Source organism: Mesoplodon bidens (genome assembly GCF_964165515.1).
Source record: "Mesoplodon bidens genome assembly, chromosome: 15".
In the NCBI taxonomy this organism is placed as follows: domain Eukaryota; kingdom Metazoa; phylum Chordata; class Mammalia; order Artiodactyla; family Ziphiidae; genus Mesoplodon; species Mesoplodon bidens.
In genome coordinates, this window is record NC_138171.1 from 34,636,805 (window position 1) to 34,658,475 (window position 21,671).

General features: G+C 40.9%; 1 protein-coding gene across 1 annotated transcript in view; it reads left to right on the forward strand.

The window, feature by feature from the left end:
- LOC308629221 (cytochrome P450 3A28-like) overlaps positions 1–21,671 on the forward strand; it is a 43,397-nt gene that overhangs the window by 20,693 nt on the left and 1,033 nt on the right. Inside the window, exons 9-12 of the mRNA XM_081256814.1 lie at positions 3,735–3,801; positions 6,850–7,010; positions 9,680–9,906; positions 18,479–18,641. Of these exons, the coding sequence (XP_081112940.1) occupies positions 3,735–3,801; positions 6,850–7,010; positions 9,680–9,906; positions 18,479–18,641 (618 nt within the window). The remainder of the gene's footprint in view (positions 1–3,734; positions 3,802–6,849; positions 7,011–9,679; positions 9,907–18,478; positions 18,642–21,671) is intronic.

Below are 21,671 nucleotides of genomic sequence, written 5' to 3' on the forward strand. Positions count from 1 at the left end.
TAAGAGTATGAGCCAGAGAGCAATATTTAAATATAATAATAGGCATGCCAATTAGTATGTCACTGCATAAATATTATTGAGATAAGGAGTTTACCACTTTTTTTCAATAAATGGTTAAGGGATAAAAGTTACTGATTAAAAATGATTTCACTGGTATTTCACCAAATATTAGCTTGGCAAAGAATCACTTCAGTTCCAAGCTTCCTATTTCACAGGTTGTCCAATGGAAGGCCCTGTCAGGCACCTGATGCAGTGTAGTCATTTTAAAAGTTGAGTCCACTCACAGTTGGAGTGGACAGGAGTCTTCTCTGGCCAATGAAGCCACAAGTGGGTTAACCCAGATTTGCCTTCATGAGGGCTGGAGGCCAGCACAAGTATGTCTGCAGGTCCGGGGACAGGGCTGGGTACTCAGGATGTCACTGAAGAATGTGTAGCATTCTGGAAGGGTGAAGGGCTTGAAGATGCTTCTACAAAAGCTGCCAATGAACTCTGCAAATATCAGGGGATTAATTTATGTGGTCATTCATTAAGAATTAAAGTTGCAGACAAGCCTCTTAGACAGCCTCATCTACCAGAGGGCAGACAGCAGAAGCAAGAAGAACTACAATCCTGCAGACTGTGGAACAAAAACTACATTCACAAAAAGATAGACAAGATGAAAAGGCAGAGCGCTGTGTAGCAGATGAAGGAACAAGATAAAACCCCAGAAAAACAACTAAATGAAGTGGAGATAGGCAACCTTCCAGAAAAAGAATTCAGAAAAATAATAGTGAAGATGATCCAGGACCTCGGAAAAAGAATGGAGGCAAAGATCAAGAAGATGCAAGAAATGTTTAACAAAAACCTAGAAGAATTAAAGAACAAACACCTAGAAGAATTAAAGAACGAACAAACAGAGATGAACAATAAAATAACTGAAATGAAAATTACACTAAAGAATCAATAGCAGAATAACTGAGGCAGAAGAACAGATAAGTGGTCTGGGAGACAGAATGGTGGAATTCACTGCTGCAGAACAGAATAAAGAAAAAAGAATGAAAAGAAATGAAGACAGCCTAAGACAACTCTGGGACAACATTCTCATTATAGGGGTCCCAGAAGGAGAAGAGAGAGAGAAATGACCTGAGAAAATATTTGAAGAGATTATAAGTTGAAAACTTTCCTAACATGGGAAAGGAATTAGCCACCCAAGTCCAGGAAGTGCAGAGAGTCCCATACAGGATAAACCCAAGGAGAAACATGCTGAGACACATAGTAATCAAATAGGCAAAAATTAAAGACAAAGAAAAATTATTGAAAGCAACAAGGGAAAAATGACAAAGAACATACAAGGGAACTCCCATAAGGTTAACAGCTGATTTCTCAGCAAAAACTCTATAAGCCAGAAGGGAGTGGCATGATATACTTAAAGTGATGAAAGGGAAGAACCTACAACCAAGATTACTCTACCCAGCAAAGGTCTCATTCAGATTCAATGGAGAAATCAAAAGCTTTACAGACAAGCAAAAGCTAAGAAAATTCAGCACCACCAAACCAGCTCTACAACAAATGCTACAGGAACTTCTCTAAGTGGGAAACCCAAGAGAAGAAAAGGACCTACAAAAACAGACCCATAACAATTAAGAAAATGGTAATAGGAACATACATATAGATAATTTACCTTAAACATGAATGGATTAAATGCTCCAACCAAAAGACACAGGCTCAGTGAATGGATACAAAAAGAACCATATACATGCTGTCTGCAAGAGACCCACTTCAGACCTAGGGACACATACAGACTGAAAGTGAGGGGTTGGAAAAAGATATTCCATGCAAATGGAAATCAAAAGAAAGCTGGAGTAGCAATACTCATATCAGATAAAATAGAGTTTAAAATAAAGAATGTTACAAGAGACAAGGAAGGACACTACTTAATGATCAAGGGATCAATCCAAGAAGAAGATATAACAATTATAAATTTATATGCACCCAACATAGGAACACCTCAATACATAAGGCAACTGCTAAGAGTTATAAAAGAGGAAATCGACAGTAACACAATAATAGTGGGGGGCTTTAACACCTCACTTACACCAATGGAAAGTTCATCCAAACAGAAAATTAATAAGGAAACACGAGATTTAAATGACACAATAGACCAGATAGATTTAATTGATATTTGTAGGACATTCCATCCAAAAACAGCAGATTACACTTTCTTCTCAAGTGCGCATAGAACATTCTCCAGGATAGATTACATCTTGGGTCACAAATCAAGCCTCAGTAAATTTAAGAAAATTGAAATCACATCAAGCATCCTTTCTGACCACAATGCTATGAGACTAGAAATCAATTATAGGGAAAATAACATAAAAAACATAAACACATGGAGGCTAAACAATACACTACTTAATAACCAAGAGATCACAGAACAAATCAAAGAGGAAATCAAAAAATACCTAGAGACAAATGACTACAAAAACACGACGATCCAAAACCTATGGGATGCAGCAAAAGCAATTCTAAGAGGGAAGTTTATAGCTATACAAGCCTACCTCAAGAAACAAGAAACATCTCAAATAAACAACCTAACCTTACACCTAAAGCAATTAGAGAAAGAAGAACAAAAAAACTCCAAAGTTAGCAGAAGGAAAGAAATCATAAAGATCAGATCAGAAATAAATGAAAAAGAGATGAAGGAAACAATAGCAAAGACCAATAAAACTAAAAGCTGGTTCTTTGAGAAGATAAACAAAATTGATAAACAATTAGTCCGACTCATCAAGAAAAAAAGGGAGAAGACTTGGGCTTCCCTGGTGGCACAGTGGTTGAGAGTCCGCCTGCCAATGCAGGGGACACAGGTTCGTGCCCCAGTCCAGGAAGATCCCACATGCTGCGGAGCGGCTAGGCCCGTGAGCCATGGCTGCTGAGCCTGCATGTCCGCAGCCTGTGCTCCGCAATGGGAGAGGCTGCAAGAGTGAGAGGCCCGTGTACCGCAAAAAAAGACTCAAATCAATAGAATTAGAAATGAAAAAGGAGAAGTAACAACTGACACTGCAGAAAAACAAAGGATCATGAGAGACTACTACAAGCAACTGTATGCCAATAAAATGGACAACCTGGAAGAAATGAACAAATTCTTAGAAAAGCACAACTTTCTGAGACTGAACCAGGAAGAAATAGAAAATATAAACAGACCAATCACGAGCACTGAAATTGAGACTGTGATTAAAAATCTTCCAACAAACAAAAGCCCAGGACCAGATGGCTTCACAGGTGTGGTGTGATGAATTGGGAGATTGGGATTGACATATATACACTAATATCTGTCAAATGGATAACTAATAAGAACCTGCTGTATAACTAACTAAATAAATAAAATAATTAAAGTTGGAGGGAAAACAGGGACTGATGTCATGAATCTTTTCCTAAGCAAACAGGTATGACAGGAGAGAGAGCAGATAACTCTCTAGTTAAGAAGCTGTTTCAAAAGCCAGAGAAACCAAAGATCGGAGAGAGTGAGGACCAAAAAGCAGTTGGACATGATGGCTGGGTTTCTCTCAGGGAAACATCATGCTCTCTAAGATTTGTAGGTGGATGTTTTGGTCACTGAGGACTTAGTCAGTACTGGTCAGCCTTCTGCTCTTTAAGGGGCCATATTCTCAGGAAAGAGGTGTGAAATATGCACTCCTGATTTATTTCTGTCTTCACAAATAACTTTCTGCCATTGACATTTCTCTTTCTGTTTCCAGCATCGAGTGGATTTTCTTCAGCTGATGATTAACTCCCAGAATTCCAAAGAAATTGACACCCATAAAGGTAACCAAGGAGAGCTTCAGAGGGGCCACTGTCGGTGGGGCGCAGAGCTAGGGGGTGGTTTTGAAAATGTGCAGGAAGTTTTCCAGGCAGCTGGGGATTTCTGCCAAGTTGAAGGAAGACACATGGTCAGATAGAAATGGTAGCCAGAGATACTTCATAGGTGTATGCAGGCATAACTTTGTTCAGAGCTCGAAGGGCAAGTATAACAAGGATGTCATGCCCATCAGTCAGTCATGGTCTGTGGATCACCTACAGCCTCTGGGGAGCTTGTTTCCAATGTCAATTCTCAGGCTCCTCTGGACCCAGTGAGTCAGAACCTCTGCCTGGAAATTTGCATCAAGACTTCATCCCATCAAGAGTCACATTGCCCCAGTGTTGGTTGCCCCTTAACTTGGAACACTTGGTTAAAGTTGTGTTCACTAGCTTAGTATACTGTAAAGTTCAATTTTTTCCTTTGTCATTAACAAGTACCTTATGGGAGAAGCCTTTGAGACTGGAAATATACTGTTTCTCTTCAAACTGTCACCCACTAGTTTTACCATCCATGGATGGTTTTTGACTGAAACCATTGTTACTGTGGTGGTTGCAATATCATGACTTTCTAATTCCATCATTCTTCTGTATTTATGAATTGATGTTCTTTTGTAGGGAGAGCTCTCCATTTTCCCCCAATCATTTATTTGTTTATTTATATCAGCATGATCTCATGTATAACTAAAAGTTACTCTCTTACATCATTCTTCATTTTGATTTTCAGTTTCTTTCAGTTTTGTCCACTGGAGCTTTCTCAAGTGCGATCTTGTATTCTCTTTTCTTTTCTTCTTTCTTCTTTTTAAATCTTTTTTTTTTAACGGACTATTTTTTAGAGCAGTTAGGTTCACAGCGAAGTTGAGTGGAAAGTACAGAGATTTCCAGTATATACATCCTACCCCAACTACACACAGCTCCCCCACTATCAAAAGATGATACCAGAGTTGTGCACTTGTTACAATCAATGAACGTACATTAATACATTATTATCACCCAATGTCTATAGTTGACCTTAGGGTTCATTTTTGGTGTTGTACATTCCATGGGTTTTTGACAAATGTATAATGAGCTATATCCACCATTACAGCACACAGAGTATCAAGTATTCTTTAATCTATCATTTTTTGGGAACTTCTTCACTTTCTGATGTAAGACAGTCCAGGTTTCTCTTTTATTTCCCCTGAGTAGCCCTGGAATCAGCCATTTTTTCCCAAGGAACTCTGGTTCCCTTTAGTGAGAAATGGTATTTAGAAATCAAAATCTGGGATCTTAGGAAGGCTCGTTGCTACTAGGGTTTCTTTGCTTCTATCCTCTCAATGGACAAAGTTAAGAACATCAGATATATTTATACAAGACTGATGAACATAAGGATTTCTATATCACCCATAACCAGTGATATAAACAGCCTTGCTCTTTCGAACAAGAAGTCCCTGATCTTTAGTTTATTCCATGACATGAATACTCCCATGTGGTTAATTTCAAGCTATGAATGGTTTGACAACCGTCTCACAAGATTCTTTTTTTTTTTTTTTTTTTTTTGCGGTAGGCGGGCCTCTCACTGTTGTGGCCTCTCCCCTTGCAGAGCACAGGCTCCGGATGCGCAGGCTCAGCAGCCATGGCTCACGGGCCTAGCCGCTCTGCGGCATGTGGGATCTTCCCAGACCGGGGCACGAACCCGTGTCCCCTGCATCGGCAGGCGGACTCTCAACCACTGCGCCACCAGGGAAGCCCTGCACAAGATTCTTGAATTTTAAAAAATTGTTCCTGAGCAGGGACGAGCTGATGCCAGCACACCACTATAAATATATCTAAAACTATGTGTAGATCTCTTTCACACTCATTTTGTATTGTGTGTGTGTGTGTGTGTGTGTGTGTGTGTGTGTGTGTGAATTGCTTGGTTGGGGCAGGTACCACGTTGATCTGAGTGCTCTAAGTAACTAAAGGTCCTACTTCAGTCCCATCAAATAGATAAGAGCCTGATCACGCTTGGTCTCTTGGGAGAAAATAAAAAGAGAGACCTATTTATAATTACATGGGCTGTTTAGTGAGGCTAAAGGAGAGCAAAGAGAGGGGGTGTGTACTGAGAAGATGACATTCAGGCCATGATTGAATAAGCATTGCTAATTCCACTCCCTGGCCCCTATTTTTCTATATTGCGTGCTGACTAATACCCTTCTAGGGAGACATTTTTCCTTCTGCTACTTTAATGCCATTGATTAGACTAGGGTCAATCACAACTCTTTTAGCTTTTAGTCAATCTCTGTAGTTTCTGTACATATCTGAGATCCCCCAGAGAAGACTTATGCCCCAGGTCTTCCATTGCCTGATGCCTGTCAAATGTATAATCCATGCTTCTCAGGCCAGGTTTTGCTCGCAAATCATCACATATCGTGAAAGTTCTGATTCTGTAGTTCTAGTTTAGGATTGAAGACTCTGAACTTCTCATAAGTTCCCAGATGTTGGTGATGCTCATGGTCCATCAACACACTTTGAGTAAAGACAGCCTTATGTTGTTCTAAGTTCCCACAAACATGTTTAGATAAAAAAGTAACTTCATTTTCCCTATAATATAGCCTCAGTCTTGTAAAATCTGCCAAAGAATCAAGTTTTACTTTAGCTAGAATAATTTAAATTATTCTGGAAGAGAATGTTACCCCATATTAATTACAGCTAAAGCACTTTTAGGATTATCCAAGGGACATACTCATAGTACTGTGTAAGTTAGACAAAATTGCTGTCTCTTGAAATTACCCAGCTGTGCCGTGAGGGAGGTGGCATAGTCAGCAGCAGGGGCCGAGGAGAGTATAGACACTGGGGAAAACTGGATTCAGACAATTCTTGCTTTTTTCTGGCTCTTTAAGGAAGACATGAGAACACAAAGCACTACCAGTTTAATTTTCAATTGCTTTTACATTTTCCTGCTAGGGATTTGGCAGTTTCATTTGGATTTCTCATCATCTAAACTGTGATGTTTTATATTGATGTGATTTATCTAAAATGTCCCTCCTCTCCTTTTAGTTCTGTCTGACACAGAACTCGCGGCCCAAAGTATTATCTTTATTTTTGCTGGCTACGAGACCACTAGCACTTCTCTTTCCTTCATTATATATGAATTGGCCACTCACCCTGATGTCCAGCAAAAGCTGCAGGAGGAGATTGATGCAACTTTCCCCAATAAGGTGAGTGATGATACCTGGAGAGAGAGGGGGAAGGTGAAGCCTTAGCAAGAATGCCTCCTCATCACTTCTTGGAATATATTTGCAAAAAGTATGAGCCTCAAATCTTTAACCTGTGCTATTTAGGAAGGATCTAAAGCATAAAAAACAAAGAGAAAAACATAGGTTATGTGTGGTACACACAGGAATATAGGTACTGTGGAAAAAATGCTGGTACTGGCATATCATACATTACAGTATGCCATGTAAAAATCACAGTACCTCAGTGGCATCTAACAGTAAGCATTTATTGCTCCAGTGTCTGCATAGTTAGTTATCTGTTGATATGGCTGGACTTCCTTGGTTCTGGGTGTTGGCTGATGTAGGCTGGCCTTGGCTATGCAGTTGGGGTGACTCAGCTCCACACGTGCTCCACATGTGTCTCATACTCCACGTCTGCTTCTCAGGGCAATGGCAGATGGCACGAGCAGGAAGCCCAATCATGTGGGTGACTTTCAAATTTCTGCAAGCACCACACTTAGCCAACTTTCCACTGGTTCAAAGTGAGTCACCTGGCCAACCTGAGTCAGAATGGGAGGCACTACTGGGTTAATTGACAAAGGGCATGGATCCAGGAAGGACTGGAGAACTGGGACCATTAATTCAGTCTACCGCCCTCGGTACACTGCAGACTAGGAGGAGCCTTGTAACAACAAAGGGCTTAAAGTAGGAAACAGAGGACGTGAGTTTGAGTCCTGGCTGTGGTTTTAGACAAGTTTTATCACCTTTCAGAATCCTGAGTCCTTCAAATACAAGATAAGGATAGATTGTAGTGCCTACCTAAGTTAGAGATGATCTGTCTTCTCTGGTAAATCTCACATTGGGATTCTTTTGATGCAATAAGGTGAAAAGGTCACTAAGAGACAGGCTAGCTAAAGCATTGTGTTCTCCCCTTTTCATAATAATACTTATAATAACAACACTATTGGCTAACATTTGCTTCTTACGATATATGTCTATCTAAGTACTTTCTAGTTATAAATGAATCTAACCTTCATAAAATTCTGTATAAGTCAGGAGAAGCTAGGTTATGCCTCAGTAACAGGTTAGCCCTCAAATCTCAGTGGCTTTACAGAGCAGAGGTTTACTTCTAACCCACATCTACATGACAACATGGCTTGTTAGTGGAGGATGGGAGCGGGCAGCTTGGCTCCACAGCGTTACTCGGGGATACAGGCTAAGAGGCTCCACCTTCCTGTAGCTGCCTTATCTGGAGCATGAGGACTTCCTGTTGTCTGGGGAATAAGGGACTTGAACGTTGCTCACTGGCTTTTCAAATGATTTGTCCCCAAACTGCCATAATCGCCTCAGTTCACAGCCCATTGGCAAAGCTGGTTTCCTGTAACTTCCAGTGGGCTGGGAAATACAGGGACTACGTGGATACTGGGTGAGCAGTGAGTGTCTCTGCCACACAAGCCTATGAAGTGTCAACTCTAATTATCTCCTTGTAACATTTCAGAAACCTGAGCGACAGAGAGATGAAATACTTTCACATACTAGTCGTGTACCTAGTGGTGAAAACGCCAACCTATGTGCCAGGGTGTCTGTTTCCTGAGCCAACTCTTTTTTTTTTTTTTCTTTTTGCGGTACGCGGGACTCTCACTGTTGCGGCCTGTCCCGTTGCGGAGCACAGGCTCCGGACGCACAGGCTCAGCGGCCATGGCTCACGGGCCCAGCCGCTCCGCGGCATGTGGGATCTTCCTAGACTGGGGCACGAACCCGTGTCCCCTGCATCGGCAGGCGGACTCTCAACCACTGTGCCACCAGGGAAGCCCATCCTGAGCCAACTCTTACCCTCTACAATGTTACCCCTTAAATATAACCCCATGTGACAGCCACGTGTCACCCCCACTGGTCTCAGATCTCTGCCAAAAGTGGAATTCTTTGTGGTGTGAGGAGAGCTGGCCTCTGGGGCTGGAGTGGCTTGTTTAGACCTTCAGACCTTACAGTCACCCCTGAAGGGACAACAGGAGACTGTTCCAGCAACAGATGCTGTGGCTGAGGGTAGGGTTCTCATCCTCTTGTAACTTTCCCTGGATCTGAAATTGTGTTCCTTGTAGCACCCAATCTTGCTCTTTGTTTTTGTATTTGGTGTAGAAAGGAACTCGTTTCTCCCCAAATTATTTATAGAGTTTTCATATAATATAGTTCTTCCAAACTTTATATGTATAATGAAAAGAATTAGCAGTCAGGAGTTTTCAACTAAAAACCTTTATGTTGAGCAGGGGATTTGCTCTTTTATGCATTTCTTTCCTTGGTACAAATGTAGTGGCCTCACTTTCAAAAGGAAACAGTGACTTTGGCCTATTTCACTTAAGACTAAGGGTCATAGTCTATTGGTCACATTTGTTCTCATGAGAAAGAAAATACACTAGACGATAACGTGCAGGATTTCAGGCCCTGTTTAGGGCCTTGTCCTAACATCTCCCATAGTCATAACTACGCTACACACCTCTGTGGGCCATTGAGCAGGTCAGAGCACATGATAGATATTAAAATGTCTATAAATGCTAAGGTCCTCTACCAATTTAAATTATTCCCTGGAGCTCCTAACATTTCAATAGGACTACACAGATGGAGTTGAAGGTTGATCCGAAATCTTAATTTATCAAAATCTCTTTTTCTCTTCCCAGGCGCCTCCCACCTACGAGGCTCTGGTACAGATGGAGTATCTTGACATGGTGTTGAATGAAACTCTCAGAATATTCCCAATTGCTGGTAGACTTGAGAGGGTCTGTAAGAAGGATGTGGAAGTCAATGGGGTGTTCATTCCCAAAGGGACAACAGTGGTGGTGCCACTCTTCGTTCTTCACAACGACCCAGAGCTCTGGCCAGAGCCTGAGGAGTTCCGTCCTGAAAGGTACAAGATCCTGAGGAAAGAACACCCACCCTGATCCTTTTTGGTGCTTGCATATTTTGACAACTCTTATTATAGTTGACAAGTGGGTGATCATGCAATAATTTATTTGTATATCTTTTTATTGTTGGAAGATTTTTCTCTTTAAGGGTGTTCATTATATGAGTCAAAATTATACAAAGTATAGACTAGAAAAAGAAAATTATAGCTGTCTACCTTCCTAATACCTTAAGATAGGCCTCATTAATAATGTCATATATATCCTTATGGACATTTTTCTATGCATATATAGATTTTAAAAACAGGATGGTATTATACTTTATTTGGTTTTGAACTTCTTACTTTATTTAACAGTAAAGTATAAACAACATTCTATGTGTATATGTTTGTATGCATATGCCATCATTTACCTAACCACTGTCTTTTTATTTCCTTTAAGCCTTTCTCTCTGCTCTCTCTTAGCTCTCTGAATTCACCCCATGTTCCCACATTCCATATTTTTAAACATTGGCTACATTTCCTCTAGCATTATTGTGAGAGTGCAGGCTGGGGACCTAGAGGTCTCATCCCTGATGGTTCAAGCAGCTTCACTGAGGACGGATGTGCACACAGGTGCCCTGGTTCTGTCTGTGGCTGCACACCTGGGTCAGGTCCCTTCTACCTCAGTATTTGGTGACTTTCCAAAGTGAAGTCATCTGTTCTCTACATGTCTGAGATTTCCTCCTTGGACGGGTCTTGAGCATCCTCTTCTGGGAATTCAGAGCCAAGATCTGGTTTGGGCACAGACTGGACCCTGGAAAGAGTTAATGCTCTCCCTTTTAGTGTATGGCAAGCAAAATTTGGAATGAAATTTTTAGGCCAGTAGCTGAGATCTAGACCTTTATTACACCGTATCAGCTCCCTGATGGCCAAGAGTTGTTTTGTTTGCCATGGTGTCCCGAGTGCTAGCACAATGGTGACACATAGCACTTATTGACAGAAGAGTCAGAGTGGACCAAGTCCTCTGTTTTCTGGGCCAGAGAACCTCTGCAGTTCTTCCAAGCTCAGTAGCTCCCTGTCCTGCAGCTTCACGAGCCTGGAACCAGAGACCACTCACTGTACTTCCCTTTGATTCATTCAGTCGTTAAGCAGAGAATAAATGCTCACCTGTGGGTCAGGGACTGGGCCAGGCAGTGAGAAATCCAAAGGTTAGGAAAAAAGCCCATTATGGAAACTTTTTAAAATATTCACAAGTATGTGTGATTTGACACATACACTGGAATACTTTATAGGCACAAGCCTATGAAATACTTTATTTAAGAAAAATTTTCAACATCTTTATTGGAGTATAATTGCTTTACAATGGTATGTTAGTTTCTGTTTTATAACAAAGTGAATCAGCTCTACATATACACATATCCCCATATCTCCTCCCTCTTGCGTCTCCCTCCCATCCTCCCTATCCCACCCCTCTAGGTGGTCACAAAGCACCGAGCTGATCTCCCTATGCTATGCGGCTGCTTCCCATTAGCTATCTATTTTACATTTGGTGGTGTGTATAAGTCCATGCCACTCTCTTACTTCGTCCAAGCTTACCCTTCCCCCTCCCCGTGTCCTCAGGTCTATTCTCTACATCTGCGTCTTTATTCCTGTCCTGCCCCTAGGTTCTTCATAACCATTTTTTTTAAGATTCCATATATATGTGTTAACATATGGTATTTGTTTTTCTCCTTCTGACTTACTTCACTCTGTATGACAGACTCTAGGTCCATCCACCTCACTACAAATAACTCAATTTCGTTTCTTTTTATGGCTGAGTAGTATTCCATTGTATATATGTGCCACATCTTTTTTATCCATTCATCTATTGATGCATGCTTATGTTGCTTCCATGTCCTGGATATTGTAAATAGAGCTGCAATGAACATTGTGGTACATGACTCTTTTTGAATTATGGTTTTCTCAGGGTATATGCCCAGTAGTGGGATTGCTGGGTCATATGGGAGTTCTATTTGTAGTTTTTTAAGGAACGTCCATACTGTTCTCCATAGTGACTGTATCAATTTACATTCCCACCAGTAGCACAAGAGTGTTCCCTTTTCTCCACACCCTCTCCAGCATTTATTGTCTGTAGATTTTTTGATGATGGCCATTCTGACTGGTGTGAGGTGACACCTCATTGTAGTTTTGATTTGCATTTCTCTAATGATTAGTGATGTTGAGCATTCTTTCATGTGTTTGTTGGTAATCTGTATATGTTCTTTGGATAAATGTCTATTTAGATCTTCTGCTCATTTTTGGATTGGGTTGTTTGTTTTTTTGATATTGAGCTACATGAGCTGCTTGTAAATTTTGGAGATGAATCCTTTGTCAGTTGCTTCATTTGCAAATATTTTCTCCTTTTCTGAGGGTTGTCTTTTCATCTTGTTTATGGTTTCCTTTGCTGTGCAAAAGCTTTGAAGTTTCATTAGGTCCCATTTGTTTATTTTTGTTTTTATTTCCATTCCTCTAGGAGGTGGGTCAAAAAGGGTCTTGCTGTGATTGATGTCATAGAGTGTTCTGCCTATGTTTTCCTCTAAGAGCTTGATTGTGTCTGGCCTTACATTTAGGTCTTTAATCCATTTTGAGTTTATTTTTGTGTATGGTGTTAGGGAGTGTTCTAATTTCATTCTTTTACATGTAGCTGTCCAGTTTTCCCAGCACCACTTATTGGAAAAGCTGTCTTTTCTCCATTGTATATCCTTGCCTCCTTTGTCATAGATTAGTTGACCATAGGTGCGTAGGTTTATCTCTGGGCTTTCTATCCTGTTCCATTGATCTATATTTCTGTTTTTGTGCCAGTACCATACCGCCTTGATTACCGTAGCTTTGTAGTATAGAAGTCAGGGAGCCTGATTCCTCCAGCTCCGTTTTTCTTTCTCAAGATTGCTTTGGCTATTTAGGGTCTTTTGTATTTCCATACAAATTGTGAAAATTTTTGTTCTAGTTCTGTGAACAATGCCATTGGTAGTTTGATAGGGATTGCATTGAATTGGTAGTTTGTTTTGGGTAGTAGAGTCATTTTCACAATGTTGATTCTACCAATCCAAGAACATGGTATATCTCTCCATCTTTAATTTCTTTCATCAGTGTCTTATAGTTTTCTACATACAGGTCTTTTGTCTCCTTAGGTAGGTTTATTCCTAGGTATTTTCTTCTTTTTGTTGCGATGGTAAATGGGAGTGTTTCCTTAATTTATCTTTCAGATTTTTCATCATTAGTGTATAGGAATGCAAGAGATTTCTGTTCATTAATTTTGTATCCTGCTACTTTACCAAATTCATTGATTGGCTCTAGTAGTTTTCTGGTGGCATCTATAGGATTCTCTATGTATAGTATCATGTCATCTGCAAACAGTGACAGCTTTACTTCTTCTTTTCCGATTTGGACTCCTTTTATTTCTTTTTGTTCTCTGATTGCTGTGGCTAAAACTTCCAAAACTACATTGAATAATAGTGGTGAGAGTGGGCAACCTTTTCTTGTTCCTGATCTTAGTTGAAATGGTTTCAGTTTTTCACCATTGAGAACGATGTTGGCTGTGGGTTTGTCATATATGGCCTTTATTATGTTGAGGTAAGTTCTCTCTATGCCTACCTTCTGGAGGGTTTTTATCATAAACGGGTGTTGAATTTTGTCAAAAGCTTTTTCTGCATCTGTTGAGATGATCATATGGTTTTTATCCATCAATTTGTTAATATGGTGAATCACATTGATTGATTTGCATATATTGAAGAATCCTGGCATTCCTGAGATAAACCCCACTTGATCATGGTGTATGATACTTTCAATGTGCTATTGGATTCTGTTTGCTAGTATTTTGTTGAACATTTTTGCATCTATGTTCATCAGTGATATTGGCCTATAGTTTTCTTTCTTTGTGAAATCTTTGTCTGGTTTTGGTATCAGGGTGATGGTGGCCTTGTAGAATGAGTTTGGGAGTCAACCTCCCTCTGCTATATTTTGGAAGAGTTTGAGAAGGATAGGTATTAACTCTTCTCTAAATGTTTGATAGAATTCACCTGTGAAGCCATCTGGTCCTGGGCTTGTTTGTTGGAAGATTTTTAATCACAGTCTCAATTTCAGTGCTTGTGATTGGTCTGTTTATATTTTCTATTTCTTCCTGGTTCAGTCTCAGAAAGTTGTACTTTTCTAAGAATTTGTCCATTTATTCCAGGTTGTCCGTTTTACTGGCATATAGTTGCTTGTAGTAATCTCTCATGATCCTTTGTATTTCTGCAGTGTCAGTTGTTACTTCTCCTTTTTCATTTCTAATTCTATTGATTTGAGTCTTCTCCCTTTTTTTCTTGATGAATCTGGCTAATGGTTTATCAATTTTGTTTATCTTCTCAAAGAACCAGCTTTTAGTTTTATTGGTCTTTGCTATTGTTTCCTTCAGCTCTTTTTCATTTATTTCTGATCAGATCTTTATGATTTCTTTCCTTCTGCTAACTTTGGGGTTTTTTGTTCTTCTTTCTCTAATTGCTTTAGGTGTAAGGTTAGGTTGTTTATTTGAGATGTTTCTTGTTTCTTGAGGTAGGCTTGTATAGCTATAAACTTCCCTCTTAGAACTGCTCTTGCTGCATCCCATAGGTTTTGGGTCATCGTGTTTTCTTTTTTTTTGGATTGGAAAACTTAATATTGTTTATTTTTTTATTAGTTTCTGCTTTATAACAAAGTGAATCAGTCATACATACACATCTGTTCCCACATCCCTTCCCTCATGCATTTCCCTCCCTCCCACCCTCCCCATCCCACCCCTCCAGGCGGTCACAAAGCACCGAGCTGATCTCCCTGTGCTCTGCGGCTGCTTCCCACTATCTATCTACCTTACGTTTGGTAGTGTATATATGTCCATGCCTCTCTTTCGCTTAGTCACAGCTTACCCTTCCCCCTCCCCATATGCTCAAGTCCATTCTCAAGTAGGTCTCTGTCTTTATTCCCGTTTTACCCCTAGGTTCTTCATGACATTTTTTTAAATTCCATATATATGTGTTAGCATACGGTATTTGTCTTTCTCTTTCTGACTTACTTCACTCTGTATGGTTTCATTTTCATTTGTTTCTAGGTATTTTTTGATTTCCTCTTTGATTTGTTCTGTGATCTCTTGGTTAGTAAGTAGTGTATTGTTTATCCTCCATGTATTTGTATTTTCTACAGATTTTTTTCCTGTAATTGATATCTAGTCTCATAGTGTTTTGGTCAGAAAAGATACTTGATACAATTTCAGTTTTCTTAAGTTTACCAAGGCTTGATTTGTGACCCAAGATATGATCTATCCTGGAGAATGTTCCATGAGCACTTGAGAAGAAAGTGTATTCTGTTGTTTTTGGATGGAATGTCCTATAAATATCAATTAAGTCCATTTTGTTTAATGTATCATTTAAAGCTTGTGTTTCCTTATTTATTTTCATTTTGGATGATCTGTCCATTGGTGAAAGTGGGGTGTTTAAGTCCCCTACTCTGATTGTGTTACTGTCGATTTCCCCTTTTATGGCTGTTAGCATTTGCCTTATGTATTGAGGTGCTCCTATGTTGGGTGCATAAATATTTACAGTTGTTATATCTTCCTCTTGGATTGATCCCTTGATCATTATGTAGTGTCCTTCTTTGTCTCTTATTGTAGTCTTTATTTTAAAGTCTATTTTGTCTAATATGAGAATTGCTACTCCAGCTTTCTTTTGATTTCCATTTCCATGGAATATCTTTTTCCATCCCCTCACTTTCAGTCTGTATGTGTCCCTAGGTCTGAAATGGGTCTCTTGTAGACAGCATATATATGGTTCTTGTTTTTGTATCCATTCAACCAGTTTGTGTCTTTTGGTTGGAGCATTTAATCCATTTACATTTAAGGTAATTATCAATATGTATGTTCCTATTACCATTTTCTTAATTGTTTTGGGTTTGTTATTGTAGGTCTTTTCCTTCTCTTGTGTTTCCTGCCTGGAGAAGTTACTTTAGCATTTGTTGTAGAGCTGGTTTGGTGGTGCTGAATTCTCTTAGCTTTTGCTTGTCTGTAAAGGTTTTAATTTCTCCATCGAATCTGTATGAGATCCTTGCTGGGTAGAGTAATCTTGGTTGTAGGTTTTTCCCTTTCATCACTTTAAATATGTCCTGCCACTCCCTTCTGGTTTGTAGAGTTTCTGCTGAAAGATCAACTGTTAACCTTATGGTGATTCCCTTGTATGTTATTTGTTGTGTTTCCCTTGCTGCTTTTAATATTTTTTCTTTGTATTTAATATTTGATAGTTTGATTAATATATGTCTTGATGTGTTTCTCCTTGGATTTATCCTATATGGGACTCTCTGCGCTTCCTGGACTTGATTAAGTATTTCCTTTCCCATATTAGGGAAGTTTTCGACTATAATCTCTTCAAATATTTTCTCAGTCCCTTTCTTTTTCTCTTCTTCTTCTGGGACCCCTATAATTCGAATGTTGGTGTGTTTAACGTTGTCCCAGAGGTCTCTGAGACTGTCCTCAATTCTTTTCATTCTTTTTTCTTTATTCTGCTCTGCATTAGTTATTTCCACTATTTTATCTTCCAGGTCACTTATCTGTTCTTCTGCCTCAGTTATTCTGCTATTGATTCCTTCTAGAGAATTTTTAATTTCATTTATTGTGTTGTTCATCATTGTTTGTTTGCTCTTTAGGTCTTCTAGGTCCTTGTTAAACATTTCTTGTATTTTCTCCATTCTATTTCCAAGATTTTGCATCATCTTTACTGTCATTACTCGAATTATGTTTCAGGTAGACTGCCTATTTCCTCTTCATTTGTTTGGTCTGGTGGGTTTTTACCTTGCTCCTTCATCTGCTGTGTGTTTCTGTCTTCTCATTTTGCTTAACTTACTGTGATTGGGGTCTCCTTTTTGTAGGCTGCAGGTTCATAGTTCCCATTGTTTTTGGTGTCTGCCCCCAGTGGCTATGGTTGGTTCAGTAGGTTGTGTAGGCTTCCTCGTGGAGGGGACTAGTGCCTGTGTTCTGGTGGATGAGGCTGGATCTTGTCTTTCTGGTGAGCAGGACTGCGTCTGGTGGTGTGTTTTGGGGTGTCTGTGACCTTAGTATGATTTTAGGCAGCCTCTCTGCTAATGGGTGGGGTTGTGTTCCTGTTTTGTTAGTTGTTTGGCATAGGGTGTCCAGCACTGTAGCTTTCTGGTCATTGAGTGGAGCTTGGTCTTAGTGTTGAGATGGAGATCTCTGGAAGAGCTTTCAGCGTTTGATATTACGTGGAGCTGGGAGGTCTCTGGTAGACCAGTGTCCTGAACTTGGCCCATCCACCTCAGAGGCACAGGCCTGACACCTGGCCAGAGCACCAAGACCCTGTCAGCCACACGGAATTATCAAGATAGTGGTCACTGGCAAGTGAAACCACAAGAGAAGAGGCCCGTGCTGTGCCTGGTCCTGCTGAGCAATTTTCAGACTTCAGCTCATTCTGGCAAGAGGGCGACTGGATCAGTGAGGCAGGGTGGGGTCTGTGAGGCGGGCGGCGCTCAGCTGGTACGCGGTCGAAGCCCTCGGGGAAGGCCGACATCGGCCCAGCCTCTGGCCTCCTGTAGCTGGGGCCTCTTTGCGGTCTCCTTCCCGGCGTCAGCTCGCTCTCACTCCTGCTTTGGCGGCTGTGTCTTTACCCTGAGCTTCTTCACTAGGCGAGCGCTCCCTGAGGTGATGCACAAAAAGCACAGGCCTAGCTGAAGCATGAGAAACAGGGGTGGAGCCACCTGAAATACTTTCAGTGTACCTGTATGTGCACATTCCCTGCTTAACAACCATCAGCCCACGTCTCTGTCCCATCCACATGCCACTGCTGCCCTTCTCCATGTTATTTTAAGTCACAGTGTCTGTAAATATTACAAAATGTTTTGAAAAATAGGGCCTCTTTAAAATATACATAACTGCAATGCCATTATCACTTTCCCCAAATATACATTTTTTCCTTGACATATTCAAATATCGAGGAGTCAAGTTTGAATAGAACAGAGGTCTAACCATCAAGGAATTTATAGGCTAGTGGAACAGATAGACAAGGAAATCAGTGGTTATTCTGGAGTAGAGTCATATGCCCATGTACATATTCTGACCTAAGCATCCCCTGTGTGGGGGAGAGACAGAGAGACAGACAGAGAATGACACAAAGGAATTGGAAAGGATAGGAGAGGAAAACAATTGAAAAATAACAATTTAAATACTCAGAGACGTTTCTCCAGCTTCCTTCCCCCATGAGCACATGACCTACATAAGTGTGCGTGGAGATGGGAACCCATGTTTCCTTCAGCCAGTCTCATTTCCTAACTGCCATTCAGAGTGTGAACATCTCACCACCCTGAATGTAATTTTAGTGTTTAAAGGTAAATTTTCTTTAAACAGCATTTATCTCACCCCTGTAGAGTCAGGGGAATGGGAAGGATCCATTCTCACACAAAATAACCACAGCAGGATTCAATGACTAGACCACACAGGTATCTCTTATGCTACTGGTCCAAGAGTTAAGTTAAAACCTCAGATCTGGAGCTCTTGTGGTTTTTCTGTTTCATTAACTTGTTTCATCTACTTTTATGGTTATAGGTTCAGTAAGAAGAACAAGGACAGCATAAATCCTTACACATACCTGCCTTTTGGAATTGGACCCCGAAACTGCATTGGCATGAGATTTGTTATCATGAACATGAAACTTGCTCTCGTCAGAATCCTGCAGAACTTCTCCTTCAAACCTTGTAAAGAAACACAGGTCAGTAGTTAATTTTCTGCATGAATAACATTTTATTGGGAGTTTTTTTTTTTAACTGATGGGTCTCTATATATCTAAGCATGTTATCAATTCAAAGAATAATTTATTCTATTAGCCAGAGAATCTGTTTGGAGCCATCTGAAATCTTTCATTGTCAATCATCCATGGAGGGCTAAGTCTGTGGCTTTATAAAGCCCCAACTATAAAGATCATCTAGAGTCAATGCAGTTAGCATGAGATGATTATACATGGTGTGTTGAACTTCAGAAACATCTTAAATTTGGTTTCAAGTCCACTGGAATGAAGGGAAGTGTGTGCACAGTCATGAGAGCACACGCTGAAAAGTCATGGCTCTCCAGTGATGCCCTTCTCCACCAGAACTTACAGCAGCTCTCCTGACCTGGTTCTCAGCCTCTGCTTGTATAATGAAATTGACGGGGAGCTTTAAAAAAGCCCTGATGCCTAAGTCATCTCAGACTTTCTAAAATAATTCACCCGGAGTGTGGCATTCAAAGCGGCCCCACTGATTCTCCTGTGTAGCCACAGTGAGAACCCCTGCTGGAAAGCATTTCTGCCAGATGTGAAGGACTCCCACAGCCCCCTCACCTTCCAGGGGTCCTGCTGCCATCAAGGTGGGCTCCCTTTACCTTCTAATAATAACTCTATGTGTGCTCTTCCCCGCCCCCATTCTGTTCTTCCCCCTTCAAGTTCTAGTTCAACCCCAAGCCCCTCCATGGAGCCTTCCCCACCCAGTCCACAGCCCATTCTCCCCTCTGCTCTGTTATCAGTTACCACAGGCTGGCATCATGGATCCTACCACCTAACTTAACACTTTGCCATGGAACCATCCAGTTTGGTTCTTACGTTTTCTTTGCCCCTAAGAATACCCTTAACTCTAGCTTCTCATTTTATTCCTTTAATAAACTCCCAGTGCTGCCTTGCAGTCATCCGGTAAATGCTTGAAGAGTGACTTTCAGTTGATTTAGAGTTCTGGGACACAAATTATGTTCAGTTTGAACTTTTAAAATATAAAAAAAATGACATGTAGGGCTTCCCTGGTGGCGCAGTGGTTGGGAGTCCGCCTGCCAGTGCAGGGGACGTGAATTCGTGCCCCGGTCCGGGAGGATCCCACGTGCCGCGGGGCGGCTGGGTCCGTGAGCCATGGCCGCTGAGCCTGCGTGTCCGGAGCCTGTGCTCCACGACGGGAGAGGCCACAGCGGTGAGAGGCCCGTGTACCGCAAAAAAAAAAAAAAAAAAAGACATGTAAGTTCATGCTTAGTGTGTGTGTGTGTCTATTTGTCTGCAGGGGAAATATATGTATGTCATATGAAATTTTAAAATACAAGGTGTTACATATATAGAAAGATCTGGAATCTCTCCTCTGAGGAGCACAAAGAACAGTTGCCGTTGTTCATTCATATCAAGCACGGCCCTGTAATAAGGCTTTTTTCTAGGAGTCACACATTTAGTAAGCAGCTACCCGACTTGAGTAGGCTTTCTCAGGGAAGAGGAGGATAGAGACGGTTTCCATTTTACTTGTGGGCGTCTGTGTGTCCATAGTGTAGGTGTGTACAGACAGGGGACTTAGCCCTGAGAGAAAGGGGGCCTCTGGCACACCTGGGAAGGGCAGATGCTCCCTGAAGCTCCACCCAGGCATCCACAGGATGGGGCTTCTCTCCTCCATGACAATTTGCTTGCCCTTCAGTCAACTGAGATTAGAAGGTCACTGTTGGTTCCCCCAACTCTGAAGGAGCAACTGGGTGAAAAGGGGCTAAAAGTCTCAGACCAAACACTGTGGCCATCAGAAGTTCACCATTTGCGCTACACTTGGAGCCAGGAGGTGTTAAGAAACAGACATAATGCTTCACAACGACCTCTTCCCATCATGAAACTGGGTGGATTCTACTGGGAGAGGTGATTGGACGCTTTAGAAGTTGAGGAATGTGCTTACAATTAAAATTGTAATACCTACGCAGGATTACCTTGTAAGTTCCAACATACACAAAATTACTTCTATATCCTTTTCCGAGAAATTTTGCCATAATGCCTAAGAATCTGATATGTTTTTTGTTTGTTTGTTTTGCGGTACGCGGGCCTCTCACTGCCGCAGCCCCTCCCGCCGCGGAGCACAGGCTCCGGACGTGCAGGCCCAGCGGCCATGGCTCACGGGCCCAGCTGCTCCGCGGCACGTGGGATCCTCCCGGACCAGGGCACAAACCCGCTTCCCCTGCATCGGCAGGCGGACTCTCAACCACTGCGCCACCAGGGATCCCCTCTGATATGTTTTTAAAACAGTATTTTTGCTTAAAATTTAAATCAATAAAGAACACAGGCCAACCTGATTTTGTATCAAGCCTGGTACAGAATAGGTGCTCATTAGATATTTTGCTGAATGAATGATGGATGAATTCTTTCACTATCCCTCTTGACACAGCTTATAGAATAAATATAAAGAATCAAAGATAGGTAGGGAAAATTGAATGGAGGTGTGCAAAAGGTACAAACTTCCAGTTATAAATAAGTACTAGGGCTATAATGCAAAACATTATGACTATTGTTAATATTTCTGTATGGTATAAGAGAGTAGGTCCTAAGAGTTCTCACAAAGGGAAAATAATATTTCTTTCTCTTTTCCTTTCCTATCTATATGGGATGATGAATGTTAACAAAACTGTGGTAATAATTTTATGATATATGTAAGTCAAATCATTATGCTGTACACCTTAAATTTATGCACTGCTGTAAGTCAACTATATTGCAATAAAAATGGAAGTTAAATTCTGATAGGACATGAAAAGGGAATACCGTGAACAACTGTTTTCCCATATGTTTTATAATATACGTTAAATAGACCAATTCTCTGAAAGACACAAACTATTAACATTCAATCAAGAGAATATAGACATCCTGGCTGTCCCTATATCTGTCCCTCTATCTATCAAACATATTGAATCGGTAGTTTAAAAAAATCAAATATACATGATGCTAAAAGTAGCTTTTACATGTTTGTAAAGCATTATTGTCCATAAT